Here is a 15,557-nt window from a genome sequence, read left to right on the forward strand (position 1 = left end):
ATTCTGGTATTAGACTCGCTTGAATCGTCAAGCACTCAAATCGGCTTCATCATCCATCATGCATAGAACTAGACCCATCCCAGAAATCAACGCCTGCAAACCACCCAGAAAGTGATGCCACTGAGTACAAGATCCAGCCGTCTATCCCTGTCTATGTACAAGGCAATGTTGGCCCCCGTGGCCCCCGCCGCCATATTCAGGAAGGCGGCGCTCCAGCCTTGAGCATCGCCATCTCCGGCACCGTGAACCCGTTGCCCAAGTATGCGAATCGGTTCTGCTTCGCATTCTCATACGTGTACTCCCAGTCCTCACCCCTGAACCGGTCCAGCAAGCGGATGAAGTGCATACGGCTTCCAGGATACAGGCCTGTCACAGGGCCGTTGACCTCGCCTTGCTTATACCAAGATCTGCATCCGCCTGCAAAGACTGTGAGAGGCATAATGGCTGAGATGTGCTCAAAATAGTCCTCCACGGCCGCTTCAGACGGAGCGATAGTCCGGACGCCTTCTGTCTGGCATTTGAGGATAGTATTGGCGATGTAAGTGGCAATGTGCTCGCTAAGCGTAAAAATATCACCCTGCACAACAGGTGCATTAGGCCCGAGGAACTCTACAGCAAGCAGGATGGTCAGCTTCGAAGCGGTGAGCGTAAGGGAAGCCCGACTTACTGAAGAAGTTTGGCAGACCTGCAACGGCAAGGGACATGTATGCTTTGGGTGTTTGCTCGGACCAGATGTCCTGCAAGTTGCCGTGTCGACCGACTAACGGGAACGATGGGAGGAACGATGAGTCGAAGCCAGTGGCACAGACGACAACATCAACTTCGAGGGTCTCCCCAGTGACCAGCTCTATACCATGGGGCACAAATCTCTTGATGGCGTCGGTGTGAAGGGAGACCCGGGGGTCGTGGAACGATTCGAGATATCCAGGGGCGGGAGTGAGTCGCTTGCATCCAAGGGGAAAATCGGGTATCAGCTGCTTGCAGAGCTTCTCATTTCCTTTTAGCATCGCCGTCATGAATTCCTTGGTCTTTCCCAGCGCCCATGTCTGTTGAGGGCTTCCCGCAATGAGAGAGATGGCGAACTTGATGTTGGAGTCCATCTCGAGAGTCTTTGTAAACTTATTGTAGAAGACTGGGTCGTTTTTGAACTTTTCAATCGTCGTCGCTGAGAATCGCTCGTTCTCGTCCATCTCAATTTGGTTAAGGAGAGCTGCTGAAGGCCCCATCTTCATTGTGGCAACACGAGGAGGGATAATCAAGGTGGGCGTCCGAATGATGTGGTGAAGCTTCTTCACGTCTGCTTGTTGTAAGCTGGCTGCATTGCCATGATAGGGGTGGGATATACTCACGTGGCCTCATTGCTGGAACAATCTGGACACCGGACGCACCATTTCCAATGACTGCTACCTTCTTGTTTGTATAGTCAAAGTCCTTCGGCCAATTTGCGCTGTGAATAAGGGCACCCTCGAAACGCGCGATGCCTTCCACGTCCGGAAATCTCCATTTACTAGGCAAGTTAGACGTTAATATAGTACGCAATTCGAATGGCAATGTACATACTTCAAGATACCAGTTGCGTCAATAAGATAGTTGGCATAATCTTCAAAGACGGCGCCAGTCCCCAAGTTCTTGATCTGCAACTCCCACACGGCCTTGGACTCTGACCAAGCCGCCCCGATGATCTGGTGAAAAGTCTTGATAAAGGGCCGCAGCTTCTCTTCGTCACATATCTGGCAAAGGTAGTCCTCGATCTCCGCCGCGGGGGCAAAGAAGCTCGACCAGGCCGGATTTGGTCTCCAGCTGAACTGATAGTTGTGGCTAGGCACGTCGCACTTGCACCCGGGGTACCGGTTCTCGAACCAGGTACCCCCGACATTCTCGTTCTTCTCGTAGACCACAAGCTCGTACGTCGAGGGACCGAGGGTGTTTTTTAGGGTGCGTATCAGGTTGATCCCGCTCGCACCGGCGCCGATCCCGATGATGCGAATGGGCTGCGGAGTCCCGAGCGGTGCTTCCTTCACAGTGTAGGCAGTATTGGTGCGGGTAGGTTGACTGGATCCGCTACCCTGGGCGTCGACATGACGAGATAGTTGAGGGAGTTGCCGTGTCATTGTGAAAAGTTGCTGGTTTGTGTGCCTGTAGAGCTACCTAGGTACAGAATCGAGAGGAAGAAGAGACCGGTTTATATCTAAGTTGAAGTTGCCAAGGGGTGTTGAGTCCCGAGGAAGGCGCCAGCGAGTGGCTGCAAGGAATCTCTTTCCGAACAAGCGCCTTTCTCCTGCTCGCTTGGTGGAGATACGGTTGAAAGAGAGGATGCGGGCGGTGACTGTGGACTTTTGGCAGGTGTAGCGCGGCGACCTGTCACGGAGACTAGCCAATAATTGTAAAGGAGCCTCTACCATGGAAGAATGGGATGAGACAACCCGGAAAGGGTCAGAGAGGAAGAAGCAACGAGTGAATCCGCTGGCGCGGGAACCAAGAGACGTTGTCCTTGTTAGTGACAGGCAGCAGAATCCGAGGTGAATTCTACCATGATTCCGCGGCTAACACCAATAACCGCACCACCTTAGTGTGGGAGCTACGAGCTGACGCAACACAGCTTTCTTGTCAAGAGGCATACCTACATGGACTTTGATGATGCAAAAGAGACAGCTCACATGAAACCAAATGGTGGACTCTACGGATAGAGAGGCGCCAGTGGGTACGGGTCCTCTCAATTGGGGATTGGTTCATGTCGTAGGAGCCTGGGAGGGGTCTGCACCGGGCATCACTGTTGGCCGATTTACGACGGGCAGTTTATCAATCTTGGCTGGTGCAACGGCACATGGTGTGGCTGCACGTATCCAAACGACTTTGGAACAAGGCTGGTCCATGGGCAGAAGAATTGAACAAAATGGTTTGTCTGCACGTCTGCTAGCTCGTTGCGGTCAAGCAAGGTCCGATTAGCAAGAAAAGGGTCCCGGGCTGGACCAGGTCGTAAACCATCCAACCACGGCGGGAGGAGGGGAGAACCGGGCTGAGGGGTGTTCATGGCATGGATCCAAGTACGGTGAGTGGCGAATCACGACTCTTGCCGCACTGGAGGATGGAGGCTTGGAGCCGGAGCGGGATCGTGGTGAGTGCCGCGGACGGGGGGCGATATGGAGCGCAAACCGGGGCAAATCTACGGATAGAGAAGCTGCCAATTTTTGATGTCTGACCCTGGCCGTTCCCTGAAGGCAAAAGACACTGCGGTCCTGAGGTTGAGGTTGAGGATGCTTTGGCTTCCGACCGTTCTGTCAGCTTCATTCATCCCTTGACGACATCCCAGCTGACAAAGAACCGAAGAACGGGGATATGTGAAGCCCTGATGGGTGGATCGCCGAGAGAAGGAATCACGAGTGCCGGGTCCATTGTCGATCGGCCGTGGGTACGTCCGGCGCCGCATGGTAGAGATGGTGGGATGACGGGAGGGGGGCGGCATCCTCGCGCGTTTGCTGACCACTGAGACACGAGATCTCGTTTGAAGGAGCACAAAGCTCGAGATGCACCAGATCCTCCGGGTCTTTAAGATGCGGAGATGTGTGTCTGTCTGGCAGGCATCTGCAGCTGAGCCCATGAACCACTGCGGCCACGGCCTGCAGGTTTGTCATGGGCTCATGGTGCCATGAACGGCCGCTGGCTCTTCAGCTTGCGGCTTTTTTCCATCTACCTTATGTGAAGAGCGAGCGCAGAGGGTACAGCAGAGCATGCGCGAGAGACGCAGTCAGAGACGTGGGAGGAATAGGCTCAGCTGCGGATCATTTCTCCGAACGCCAGTCAGCCTATTAAAGTTGCAGCTTTCGCTTTCGTCCTCGCCTTCGCAGCAGCCAGCAGCCAGCAAAGCATGGGTGTTGGGCTGGGGGTTCAGGATGTAAGCACGAGATCCGAAGGCCGAAGGGGAGGCTCCGTGGCTCCGTACAGGTACATAGATATGAGACAATCGCTCAGTTGTGATGCCTCCTCCCTAGTCGCCGCACTGCATGAAACCTCTCTGAGAAGTTGCTGATTATTGGTCTCTTTGCGACCAAGCAAGTGCCCAAACATGCGGCGGGCGGCGTTGGTGCAGAATCAGAAGAGTTTTCGAATGATAAAGCGCCGATAGGGAAGAACTTCTGGCAAACAAAAAGCAAGCATACCCATTTCTTGGCCACCGATGACGATTGGCTTGATGGGGGACTCGGCCAATTGATAGTTGGCAACTCTCTAGGTGCCTTGGATATGCGAGCAACAAGAAGACGTTATGTTATGGCCGAAATCTTGCTGGTGGCAACGGTTTGAAGCCAACCTTGGACTTGTTGTGAGCCCAATTTAAAACAGTTGACTTCTTTACTAGACAGGCACCAGCAACGCAAGCTGGATTCAAGCTTAATCGACCCACTGCACCAAAAGACCTCTCACATCTGCAAGCCACCAAGTCATTTGAGTGGCCTGAGATATCCGCTGTTGGTTTTCCGATTCGACAAACACACCCGATGAGGTAGCTTGCCTCGGTGAGGTTCCAATAAGAGACTGCGTTTCGTTTTGTGTGTGTGTGAGTGAACCCGCCCCCACATTTTTATAGTCTCTTTCTTGGGTAGGTATCCGTAGGGACTCAACTCACTCATCTTTTGCAGAAAGGTACGTACAAAAACCCTGCAAAATCACGCGGCATTTCCCACCCTCGAAAAGAAACATGGCATCATTCTCCTTCGGATTCGGCGGCGATGACATAGAGGACGACTCCGTTCCCGTCCCGGCCGCCGAGGCCTCCGCGCCCGCCGCCCCGGAGCCCGAGACCCCGCAGTCCGCCGCAGCAGCCAGCGCCTTTCCGGTCCCCGGCAAACCCCAACTGCCGCCCACCGCCCACGACCTGCAGGACATGCTCTCCAAGCTGCCCTCAAAGGTCGCCTTCGGCAACCTGGACGTCACTCTGGACGACGGCAGCCTCATCAAGATCCCTCGTCGCGAGCTCTGGGATGTGCGAGTGCAGCTCATGGCCGAGGATGAGGCCGCTGGTGACGGTGCCGATGCCGAAGGCCTCGGCAGCCACGATGTCAAGACGGGCGTCTACGAGGGCGGTTTCAAGAGCTGGGAGAGCAGCGTGGACCTCGTCAAGGTTCTCGCCAGTGGCCAATACTTGGATCTGCTCAAGCAACGGCCTCTCCGAGTGATCGAGGTACGAACATCTGAACACCTGACGCGCGTTTCTATTTTTCTTTTATTTTCATGTCTTGCTGGCTCAAGTGGCGAACCGAAAGCTAATCCACCTACGCGCAGCTTGGATGCGGCACAGGGCTCCCATCGCTCGCTCTTTTGCAATGGACCATGAGGAATCCAGCGCCGAGATCGCCACTTGTGCTGACCCTGGCCGACTACAACCCGACAGTTTTGCAGTTGGTCACGTTGCCTAACTTTATCCTCGCTTGGGCTCTGGAACGCAGAGAGCAGAACGCCGCCCTGGAGGAGGCCTTTGCGATGGGAGACGAGCTCGAACTCACACCAGAGGTCTTGCAGCAATTCAAGGAGTTCCTGACGTCTTCCCAAATCTCTCTCAATTTCATTTCTGGTGGCTGGTCAGTGGAGCTTGTTGATCTCCTCTATGAGACTCAGTCCAAGCTGGACGGGTCCAGCAGTTTTGATACCCTTCTTATTGGAGCGGAAACCATCTATTCGCCCTTCGCACTCGACGCTTTCAATGAGATGGTCCTTGCCATCCTCAATAGAGAACAGAGCCAACGTAGCAGCTGCCAGTCGCAGGCGCTGGTTGGAGCGAAGCGGCTTTACTTTGGCGTTGGAGGTTCACTCGATGATTTCGTGGACAAGGCTAGGGGAAGAGGAGCAACGGTGACTCAAGTCAGGGAGGAGGCTGAGGGTGTTCGGCGAGGTGTCGTTCGATGCACTCTGGGCTCACATCGTGAATAGACATCATGCCAGTCAAAGCTACATACCACATAGAGAGGAGGCCTCTCTTGTGAGTTCGCCACCGCCACAGCCATCTAAGCCATTCGTAGACCGGCGCAACAGCATATGTGCATACATGTTGGGCAATGGCCGTGAGTTTGCCGAGTGATGTCTTTTGCTAAAGCACGGGGGGCTTTGCGCCAATGTTAGACAACAGTCTGTCACATTGATGTGGCTTTTCTGAGTCTTTTGAAACTCAAGATACCATGACGATCCAGCCAGCGGCATGGTTTTCAACGTTCAAGGGCCTGTGAATTCTCGTGGGAGACAGTTCCTTTGATCAAGTCACGAGACTGGCGTCTTGGGCAGCGTTTTCAGCGAACGAGACGTATTGGGCCTATTGATCAACGCACGCGGTTGTGGCGTTGCAGAACATTCATCGCCTCAGTCTGACTTTAATGTCCTGACTGAGCTATAAGCTGAAACGGCATGATTGACCAGAACTGATCCAGGCCGGCATTCCCGTCATCGCCGTCAGAAAGTTATACTTACGTCATCTGAGTCGAGCCGAGGAAAACTCCGTGATTCTGGTGCTTTTCCATTCCAGTCGGGTGTCAGAGTGAAACGCCCCCTGGGCGAGCAGGCTTGGTCTATTTCAGCCAAGACCCAAGCACGGCATGGCCATGAAGTGTCATCGCACGGCTGATTGAGGATCGAATTACCTACTGCGAGATCCAAGTACGGAGTAAGTGGCTTGGGTGGAAAAAATGCACAGCATGGATAGATAGCCAAGCCTATCACGGAGAGAGCGACGATGCGACGACCCCAGCAGGTCAAGAGGCTGCTGGTTCGAGCGAGCTGCTGTATCCGATGGTTTGGGCCGATGGCTCTGTCCGGGCTGCATTTTGTGGTAAATATCCGTAAACGACTTGGACTTTGGCAAACTTGCTGAAGGGTTCGGACGACATATTCAGAGCCAGGCGATGCCCTGTCAATGCTGCAGGCTTCCCGTTGTCGGTCATGGAGCCTCTCTGGAGGAGCGCGCACACGCATGGACAGGGTTCCAGTGAGAGTCCTGGGCCAGGGCCGTCAGGCGAGAGCCATTAGTGTCCGAGTCCGTCGATTGGAGGCCAGAAGCAAGGACCATTGCGCAGAATGTAGGTACCATGCAAGCCGTGAAGTAGCGTACGCTGGGGAGATTTGGCCAATGTTGGTCTCCACAACGGGACCCAACGGGGTGTGCATTGGAAATTGGACTCGGTGGGAACTGGGAACAGGAAAACACCATTGGCATAGGCGAGAGGCGAGCCTGACGTCGTTGCATCTTATTCATCGTTCTGAGGAGGCTCCCCGGTCAGCCGAAAGAGAGCGAGATTGCCGCTTTGGCGTAATGATATGATGGGATGCAGCGACTCAGCGAGGCGCGTCGACAAATGGGACGGTAATATATGCAATATGTGTACGCTCCTGGCTCCTACAGGCTCCGCGAGACTTTGGAGTTTGGACCGATGGGGCGGGATCGCAACTTACGGCACGGATCAAGTGGGTGAAGGCGCGAGTGAAATCTTTTCCCCAGAGGCCCTCGGTAGATCCTCATCAGGCGATTCGTAGCCTGCCACGCCTTCTCCTAGGCTGTCCTGGTCCGTATTAGGGGATTGTCCCATTCCAGATTGATGTGCGTCTGACTGTCCTTGCGAAACGGTACGGACACCAGTATTGCTTGATTTTCAGAGTAGCGTCTTGGTGAACCAAAGGAAAAGGAACTTGACACGCTTGAGTATGTCAGCAGCAGCAGATCTGCTGTCTCGCGCGTCAGTTATGTTGGTGCTCCCACCCAAACACAACACTGTGAGGAACGGAGCGTACAGGCATGTTACTCTGCAGACGAAGCACAGATCTCGGACGATTGACGACGAAAGTGTCCCAACACATCAAGGCTGGGCGTGTAAGTGCCGATGCTATTTTCGAAGTCTTCTAAATGCACAAGCACAGAGCATTCTGCACAGATTTTCTCGACGGATATACCACTCGGACAAGCCACCTTCATGAGCATCCAGCATCCGTAGGCGTCGTCACCTTCAATAGTGTAATGGGGGAGCCTTGAGCTGTCATTGCCAACTCGGATCGATGATGGGATCGCAGGCGGCTCGTGACTGGTCCGCGGAAAGTAAAGTTTTGCCGTGGAGAAATGGAACACGAGCTGGAAGGGAGGGTGGAGGGATGGACGCTGTTGGTTGCGCACGCAATCACAGGCTGAGCCGGGCGTCAGCGGCAGCGGCAGAAGCATTCGCACATTCCCATGGGGGGCGAAAAGGGCCCTCGCTGCGATTCAGTCCAATGCGAACGGGGGGCTTCGGAGGAGGGCGGCCGTTGGAAATGTGCGAGATGGAGAAGTCTCTCTCACTCTCCCTTGCTGCGCCTCCAGAGACCCAGATCGACAGGAACCTTTCCCCATTGCCAGACCAGAACGAATGTACCCACCGCTTGTCGGGACGTACTGTGAAGGGCAGTGTGACCTGTTTGTACCCATCCGATGGTGAGAGAGTCAGTGACCAGCGGAGGGGTTTTTGGGGTCTCTTCGCGTCTTGGGCCGTTCCAGCGGGTTCCAACGTGGTGTCACCTGCTGTGGGCTGGAAAGCAGGGAAGCGAGATGGCATGGCATGTGGAAGATTGTGCCATTGCTGGGCGCATTGTTCAAATTGACGCCAGTGACAGCCCTGGGTCCCAGGACAGAGTCCCAAAGTCCCAGGCGAGAACCGTTGAGGTCCAGACCTCTTCCAAGTTCCCTGCTGTTGCCTGAGCTGGTCGTGATCCTCCCATCGCCCCGGCCGAAAAGGCCCAATAAGGAGCCTTGGGCGACTCCGGGGACACAAGCTAGGAGTACCAGGGGAGTTGACGGCTGCATCGGGGGGACTGTCCAGTGGTCGCACGTAGTTGAGAAATCGGACATCGCCTTGGAGTATCCGTAAGCTTGGAGGAAATCTACCCAAGTTACTGTGTAAGAATACCATACGGTCGTCTTAGAGTTGCTACCTACCTTGCCTGCCTGAGGTTGAATGAAGGGTACCGGACGACGGCGTGCGGATGAATGGTGAATTGAGTAAAGGTAAAATTCGCAGCTAACCTGGAACACCAACACTAGTAAGCTGAAGCTGCTGCACGCAGTCGTAGCATTCTACGGCAGAAGAGGAGGCCACTGGGAGTAGCAGAAAGAAGTCATGCCGGACGTTGGCCAGCACCAAAAACAACCAAAGGACAAGAACCTGAAGCTTGGTCTTGGTTAGCGCTTCTCCTGGGGTTCGCCAGGTTTCCTCTCTGTGACAGGGGTACCCTCCAAGAATTTTCCACGCTAGTCCAATCTAAGAGCTAGTGCCACCCCTGTTGCCAGGGCTGCTGGAAGAGGTGGGAAGGTACCCGCGCCCCGCTCGTCGTCGTCGCTTCCTTTTCTCATTTGCGACGAATGGCATGCGACTTCCTCAGGTGGTAAGGTACCGCACTACCCTTTCAACACGCTCACCTCACCAGTGTAAGGACCAAGGTAAGGTACCTAACCAAGCTACCTAAGGTACCCTAAGGTAAGGTACCTTAGGTATGTAAGTCCGCGCACCCAGTGGGAGCCGTGATGCCGTCCGCGGCGCCCTCCAGAAGCCTCAAAGTGCGCGCGGTTGCTGTTCATCACCGGCTGTTGCTGCGTTGGGTGCTTGTTATGATGTCGCCATGAGTCCTTCCTCTGTAAGATAGCAAAGAGGAAGGCTCGATCGCGCGCCTGTCTGTTTCAACCTCGACACTTCCTGCCTCTTCTTAAGCTCAAGTGTGCCCATCTTTTCCCACCTGACACTTCATCCATTCCATCACCATCTCAATCCAAACAAACTTGCCTGGTCCACACTACAAATAAGTCCCTCCAAGGTTCCAACACTCTACGCACAACAAGAAAACCAAGAATCACAACCACACCACTCCCAGAATTCAAATTGCTGATCTTCTGGTGCTACTTTCTCCAAAAAGCCAACCATCCATCCGCACACCCCCAGCAACAGTAACGCGTGCGAGTAATTATAGGAAAAGCCCCGTCTAGGTGTTGATGTAAGTCGCATGCCTGCCTGCCTCTCCTCTCCGCCAAACCCGCACACGCCCCCCCTTCCATGCTCTACCCCTGATTCGACTTCGCCTAATTTCGCGCCTGCGCGAGACGAGGAAGCCTTTTTCTACCCAGCTGTCCCCCTCTCCCACCGTTGCCTGTTTCTCTCCCTTTTGTTTCCTCACGAGCCTATTCCCGACATTCGTTGTTGACCTTTTTTGCTAAATTACAGTAGTTCGATACCTAATACTCCTACACTCGTTCATCACTTAATTTTCGAAAAACAACCCAATCCGTCACAATGAAGAGCTTCACCTCTGTCCTCGTCGCCGGCTTCGCTGCCCTGGCCCAGGCTGTTCAGCTTACCAACACCAACTTCAACGTCCAGGCTGGTCAGGCCTTCGAGATTACCTGGTCTGATGCCTCTGGCCCCGTTACTCTCACCCTGAAGAACGGCCCCAGCACCGATCTCAAGACCGTCTCCACCATCGCCAGTAAGTACATCTCGAGTGCTGGTGAGATGTCATCTGATACTAACATCTATTCCAGCTGGCCAGAGTGGTACCTCCTTCTCCTGGACTCCTTCCTCCACTCTCCCCTCCGACCAGTACGCCATCGAGATCTCGGACTCTACTGGCACTCCCAACTACTCTGAGCAGTTCACCCTGACCACCTCCGTCACTGCTTCCGCCTCCGTCTCTTCGGCTTCTGCCTCTGCCTCTGCCTCCGCTTCCGCCACCATCACCACCACCGTCGCTGCTTCCACCATCACCTCCTCCGCTTCTGCCTCCTCCGCCTCCGCTGAGAGCAGCTCGGCCTCTTCCGCTGCTAACTCCACCGCTGCCTCCACTGTCTCTACCAGCACCCGCGCTAGTACTCGTACGTAGACCTCTACTTGAAGCAGAAGAATTTTGACTAAACCATTGGACAGGCACCAGCGCTACCAGCTCCTCCACCAGCTCTCCTACCACCGTTCCCGGCAGTGACGCCGTCCGCATGGGCTCTCCCATTGCCCTGATCGGCCTCACCGTCGCCGCCATGCTCTACTTCCAGTAAACTGGTGGCCAGTGAGGGTGTTTGGGCTATCTCAGCCCAATGACGGGTATATGATGCGAACAAAGGTTTATAATACAGTAATGCGATCCAAGAACGAACAGGACCAGGAGTTGCATTTTAAATGAAGCAAGCGGGTCGAGTTGCAAAACGCTCTCGAAGGACAGGGGATGATTAAGTAAACATTGTATTCGGGCCTATCGGAAATCTTTGGGCCTGTAAACAATCAATTAGCAACTCAATGCGTTGTTGCCTTCTCATATCTTTTAGTTCTGCTGCCTATAATCGTCTCTATTGTGTGACATGGGTAATCTTGACCCCGCGTCTTGACATTACCACTTCAGGTTGCATGCATCGCATGACCGTTTGTCCTCGGTAAGGTGACATTTCCGTCTGCACCTCAAAGTAGTGTCACTCGACCTGCGCCTATCCCACTCGGAAGCGGACATGCCCTGCCTCTAGCATGAGGCTCATATAATGCTGTGCATTCGTACGGCGACTTATTGTCATACTCTCGAAGACAAACAATAAGTTATCATTCGTTGGGACCGTCCACATAAAACTTCAACGTCTTTCCTGCCCAACGTCCATAATGTAAAGTAAGGTAGGGATTTTTTTTTATTCAAAGGCATAGCCCATTGGCTTTCCCCAGAGAATAAAGCTGTTTCATCCTCGATCTTTCTCGACCCAGATCAGTGGTTCATACAGCAGACCAACCCCACGTGGAGAAAAAAAAAAGGAGAACGAACGTGTGCAGACTCCAGAGCAGCTGACGTGGAGTTCAAAAGAAAAAAGGGGCTCCGTCCATTGGAAGGGAGAAAAGCAAGAAACCCGCCCAGACAGAGCCGCGCCTGCGATCGGCAAGTTCCCAGTGCCTCGCCCCGCTTCATGGCAAGGACAAAGGAGAAGACAAAACAAGGACCTCTCGTTCGACCGTTCCTGTCGATCGCATGAGCCAAAACGTGTAGTTTAATCGGTGGAGAAGTATAAACCCAAGCAGAGAAACATCCAATGAATTGAGAGGAGTAGAGATTGGATGTTAGGTAGAGTACGACGGACCGGACAGAATTCGAATGTGGATGGTATTTTCTGTAATTGCTATGACTGGCTGACTGCGGACTTCTCGATGCCTCTTCATTGCGCGTGTGTATGAGAAAACAAGACATTGCTCAGAATCCTTTGTACAGTCTTACTGTGTCACCGAATGAGAAATTGGCAACGGTCCAAAATTGCGATACAACGGGAAAATGCAGCGGTGGCGCTCCTTTTTTGGGCTTCTATGGGGGATAGTTTCTGCGCAACTGGAAAAAGCAGAAACGAGCTTTAGATGCGGCAAGTAATGTTGGTATTGATACATGACGGCCTCAAAGGCGACTCTTGGCTGCGGCCTTCGAGTCATCCGACGCAATGAGAACGAGAACGCAAATGTCGTCAATCTTGCCGCCGTGCCAGTTCTCCTGCGGGTAATACTTCTGCACTCCCTTGGCGAAGGGACCGTCGACGTTGCGGTTGAGACTCGCCGACTTGGCGGCGGACGTGATTTCCGCCGCGAGCACGCTCTGCAAGGTAAGAAACTTTGAGGACGGTCGCTCTGAGGCGTCTTCAGCGGGTTTTGTAAAGGGCTTGAGATTGTCGACGACGCGGACGCCATTCTTCGTCATGAGCCATGCGCCTGTCGTGGTCATGACATTGCTAACAATACGGAGGATGTCCTGGTTAAACAGGTTGTCCCATACACCGTCGGTTGCGAAAACGATAATATCGCCGTGGCGGAGGTCATGGCGAGTGACGTCGGCGTCTTTGGGGAAGTCGCATAGGTTCTGGCCACCGAAAGCTGCCATCCGAGCGGCAACGCTGGGAGGCACGATAGAGAGCTGATAAGGTGTATTGAAGGCATGCGTTTGGGGTTCGGAGTAGGTGTGTACGGCGTTCAATCGGAGCTGGATGAAGCCAGAGTCGCCCAGGTTGGCAATGTCGAGGTTGCCGTCTGGGGATGCAACAGCAACGCACGCTGTGCTGCCACCAGCAATGACGGTGCTGTCCTCATTGATCGCCTGGTATCCCTTTTGCATCAAATCTTGCGCTCTGAGCGGCTCCTTGTCGCCCGTGCCCTTTGTGGTCGGGTCGTCTTTGACCGAACCATGTCCGTAGGCTGTCGAAGCCATGTAATCGCAGAAACCGTGTGAGAAATCCGCCGGATCAACACCAGAATCTACCCAGCCGCCGACGCCATCAGCCACACCGAGGGCTACTGCGCCAGAGTCGCCGACTCGACTGACGAAAAAGGCATCGTGTCCGCTGTCTGGTCTGGAGCGTTTGCTACGGTTCTGCTGGATACGGTTGTAGGGATTGAAGTGAAAGACGTGCGTGGATGGGTCGTATGGATGGTCTTTCGCGGTAAAAGATGCAGCAACGTGGTAGGATAGCTTTGCAGCTGAGTCGGACTTCATGCTTCTGGCTGTTGAGAAGTATCGCGATGAGATGTTCGTCGGAGGGGTCGACCGTTGTCGGGCGAGATACTTCGAGAAGCTAATGGATGCTAAGGAATAATCAGTACGCGAGTTTTAGAATTCGATGCAAAGCAAAAGCATACCTTGTGATAATGGCCTTGTGGCAGGGAGGAGGACCAGAGGCTGGCGCAATACTGTCACCGTTGCGGCCATTGCTTCCAATGTGCTGCGATGTAGAGTGTTTCTTGGAGATGCGGTGCTTCCGCAGTCCGCATATTAACCGTATCAATTGCTGGTTAGAAATGCGACTGGAATCACATAGCTAAACTGCGGACCCAAGATATTTCGTAGCTCGAGACGCTTCTTCGACACGAGCACTTTCGCAACGTCAAATGGACAGACGACTTGTGATAGGTAGTCGCGTCTGAAAGGGAATGCAACGTCCACTTGATGTCATAAGAAAAAGGCCCCAACCCCAGACTCCCCAGGGATGCTATCTACCCGGGGTATTCCCGCTGAGTCAGCTTTCAGCTGCTCCCGGTCCTAGATGCCGGTTTATTCCACACGAAAACTGGGGGAAGGAGGTGCGCGCTGCTTTAAATCCTCACGAGCCGGGAGTCCGGATGTACAGATATGATTGTCAAACTGCCCAGCGTAGTAAGGTAGTCTGGAGATTTGAACATCGATATAGTATTCACATAAGAATGAAGATGCCTTTGAATGGGGAGTTTTTGACCTTCAAGCTGGTTTGCTGAGCATTTATCCGGAAGCACAAGGTAAGAGCTCGGTATTGAGGTCAAAAGCGGCAATAGAAATGTGGTTTAAAATCACTCAGCAATGATTGGTCAGAGGTTCCACTTTTCCGCTCCGGCCGCTTCGACACAATAACCGAGGGATTGAAGCAAACTTCCATGATGTCTTCCACTACTCTCTGAACCGCCACCAAGGATAATACTACGGTGAATCGCAGCTTTCCCACACCGCGCCCCGCCAATCCGTTGGAATCGCTCATCTTCCACTCGGTGTGTCAACAACCAATTCATTCAACTCCATTTTCTGTCCAGTCAACCACGAAAACCAATCGCCATAATGGCATCTCTCCGCTCTTCCACCCGCGTCTTGGGCTCGGCCACCAAGGCTGCTTTCCGCCCTGCCGTCACTATTCCTCGCCGTGGCCTGGCTACCCCTAGCGATCAAGTGCCTGCGACAAAGGAGCCCAAGATGAAGAAGTTCACCATCTACCGCTGGAACCCCGACACGCCGACCGAGAAGCCCAAGATGCAGGAGTACACGCTGGACCTGAACAAGACCGGACCCATGATGCTGGATGCGTTGATTCGCATCAAGAACGAGCTAGACCCTACCCTTACTTTCCGCAGAAGTTGCAGAGAGGGTATTTGCGGTAGCTGCGCCATGAACATTAACGGCCAGAACACGCTCGCTTGCCTTTGTACGTTGACTCCTGAAGCACCCTTGTAGCCACCTGGCTTTGCAAGCTGCTGAAAGAACTCATGGCTTTTCAATGCTAACAAGCACAAAAGGCCGTATCCCTTCAGAGAACGCTTCAGACGTCAAGGTCTACCCTTTGCCTCACACCTACGTCGTCAAGGACTTGGTACCCGACTTGACCCAGTTCTACAAGCAATACCGCTCAATCAAGCCCTACCTCCAGAGAGACACTCCTGCCCCTGATGTACGTGATTCAGACTGCAACATCTCGAGTGATCCTCGCTAATATCTACCACAGGGAAAGGAATACCGCCAGAGCGTCGCCGACCGAAAGAAGTTGAGCGGTCTCTACGAGTGCATTCTTTGCGCCTGCTGCTCAACCTCGTGCCCGTCTTACTGGTGGAACTCTGAGGAGTACTTGGGACCCGCCATCCTCCTCCAGTCGTACCGCTGGCTCGCCGACTCTCGCGATCAGAAGAAGGCCGAGCGCAAGGCTGCCCTCGATAACTCGATGAGCTTGTACCGTTGCCACACGATTCTCAACTGCACACGTGCCTGCCCCAAGGGCCTGAACCCCGGCAAGGCTATTGCCGAGATCAAGAAGCAGATGGCTTTCTAAAAAG

General features: G+C 53.8%; 6 protein-coding genes across 6 annotated transcripts; 3 read left to right on the forward strand and 3 right to left on the reverse strand.

The window, feature by feature from the left end:
- Window positions 1–196: 196 nt before the first annotated feature.
- Window positions 197–2,111, reverse strand: BDZ83DRAFT_715432 (phenylacetone monooxygenase; the record flags this gene model as incomplete). Its single annotated transcript, XM_060511746.1, has 4 exons — window positions 197–609; window positions 668–1,297; window positions 1,350–1,507; window positions 1,561–2,111. The coding sequence occupies 4 exons, from the start codon at window positions 2,109–2,111 to the stop codon at window positions 197–199; spliced, it is 1,752 nt and encodes a 583-aa protein (XP_060370808.1).
- Window positions 2,112–4,392: 2,281 nt separating this feature from the next.
- Window positions 4,393–6,266, forward strand: BDZ83DRAFT_333999 (uncharacterized protein). Its single transcript, XM_060502432.1, has 3 exons — window positions 4,393–4,552; window positions 4,635–5,176; window positions 5,278–6,266. Exons 2-3 carry the CDS (start codon window positions 4,694–4,696, stop codon window positions 5,920–5,922), a joined length of 1,128 nt encoding a protein of 375 aa, XP_060370809.1. The 5' UTR covers window positions 4,393–4,552; window positions 4,635–4,693; the 3' UTR covers window positions 5,923–6,266.
- Window positions 6,267–8,084: 1,818 nt separating this feature from the next.
- BDZ83DRAFT_334003 (uncharacterized protein) lies at window positions 8,085–8,918 on the reverse strand. The gene has a single exon (XM_060502433.1). It carries the CDS (start codon window positions 8,910–8,912, stop codon window positions 8,148–8,150), a length of 765 nt encoding a protein of 254 aa, XP_060370810.1. The 5' UTR covers window positions 8,913–8,918; the 3' UTR covers window positions 8,085–8,147.
- A 1,365-nt stretch (window positions 8,919–10,283) lies between these two features.
- Window positions 10,284–11,038, forward strand: BDZ83DRAFT_747080 (Ser-Thr-rich glycosyl-phosphatidyl-inositol-anchored membrane family-domain-containing protein; the record flags this gene model as incomplete). The annotated part of the gene is made up of 3 exons (XM_060513374.1): window positions 10,284–10,476; window positions 10,532–10,861; window positions 10,914–11,038. The coding sequence occupies 3 exons, from the start codon at window positions 10,284–10,286 to the stop codon at window positions 11,036–11,038; spliced, it is 648 nt and encodes a 215-aa protein (XP_060370811.1).
- A 1,262-nt stretch (window positions 11,039–12,300) lies between these two features.
- BDZ83DRAFT_334091 (5-azacytidine resistance protein azr1) lies at window positions 12,301–13,606 on the reverse strand. Its single transcript, XM_060502434.1, has one exon. The coding sequence runs from the start codon at window positions 13,483–13,485 to the stop codon at window positions 12,400–12,402; it is 1,086 nt and encodes a 361-aa protein (XP_060370812.1). The 5' UTR covers window positions 13,486–13,606; the 3' UTR covers window positions 12,301–12,399.
- Window positions 13,607–14,574: 968 nt separating this feature from the next.
- BDZ83DRAFT_565727 (succinate dehydrogenase iron-sulfur subunit) lies at window positions 14,575–15,553 on the forward strand (the record flags this gene model as incomplete). Its single annotated transcript, XM_060503787.1, has 3 exons — window positions 14,575–14,935; window positions 15,027–15,178; window positions 15,233–15,553. The coding sequence occupies 3 exons, from the start codon at window positions 14,575–14,577 to the stop codon at window positions 15,551–15,553; spliced, it is 834 nt and encodes a 277-aa protein (XP_060370813.1).
- Window positions 15,554–15,557: the final 4 nt, after the last annotated feature.

Source organism: Colletotrichum acutatum (assembly GCF_030867785.1).
Source record: "Colletotrichum acutatum strain CBS 112980 chromosome Unknown BDZ83scaffold_5, whole genome shotgun sequence".
Classification (NCBI taxonomy): Eukaryota; Fungi; Ascomycota; class Sordariomycetes; order Glomerellales; family Glomerellaceae; genus Colletotrichum; species Colletotrichum acutatum.

Excerpts from the sequence above, each read along its gene's own strand:
- BDZ83DRAFT_333999 (XM_060502432.1), top strand. The coding sequence starts at position 4,694 with ATGGCATCATTCTCCTTCGGATTCGGCGGCGATGACATAGAGGACGAC. Across the intron at positions 5,177-5,277 it reads GGCCTCTCCGAGTGATCGAG|CTTGGATGCGGCACAGGGCT; the intron begins GTACGAACATCT and ends ACCTACGCGCAG.
- BDZ83DRAFT_334091 (XM_060502434.1), bottom strand. The coding sequence starts at position 13,485 with ATGAAGTCCGACTCAGCTGCAAAGCTATCCTACCACGTTGCTGCATCT.
- BDZ83DRAFT_334003 (XM_060502433.1), bottom strand. The coding sequence starts at position 8,912 with ATGGTATTCTTACACAGTAACTTGGGTAGATTTCCTCCAAGCTTACGG.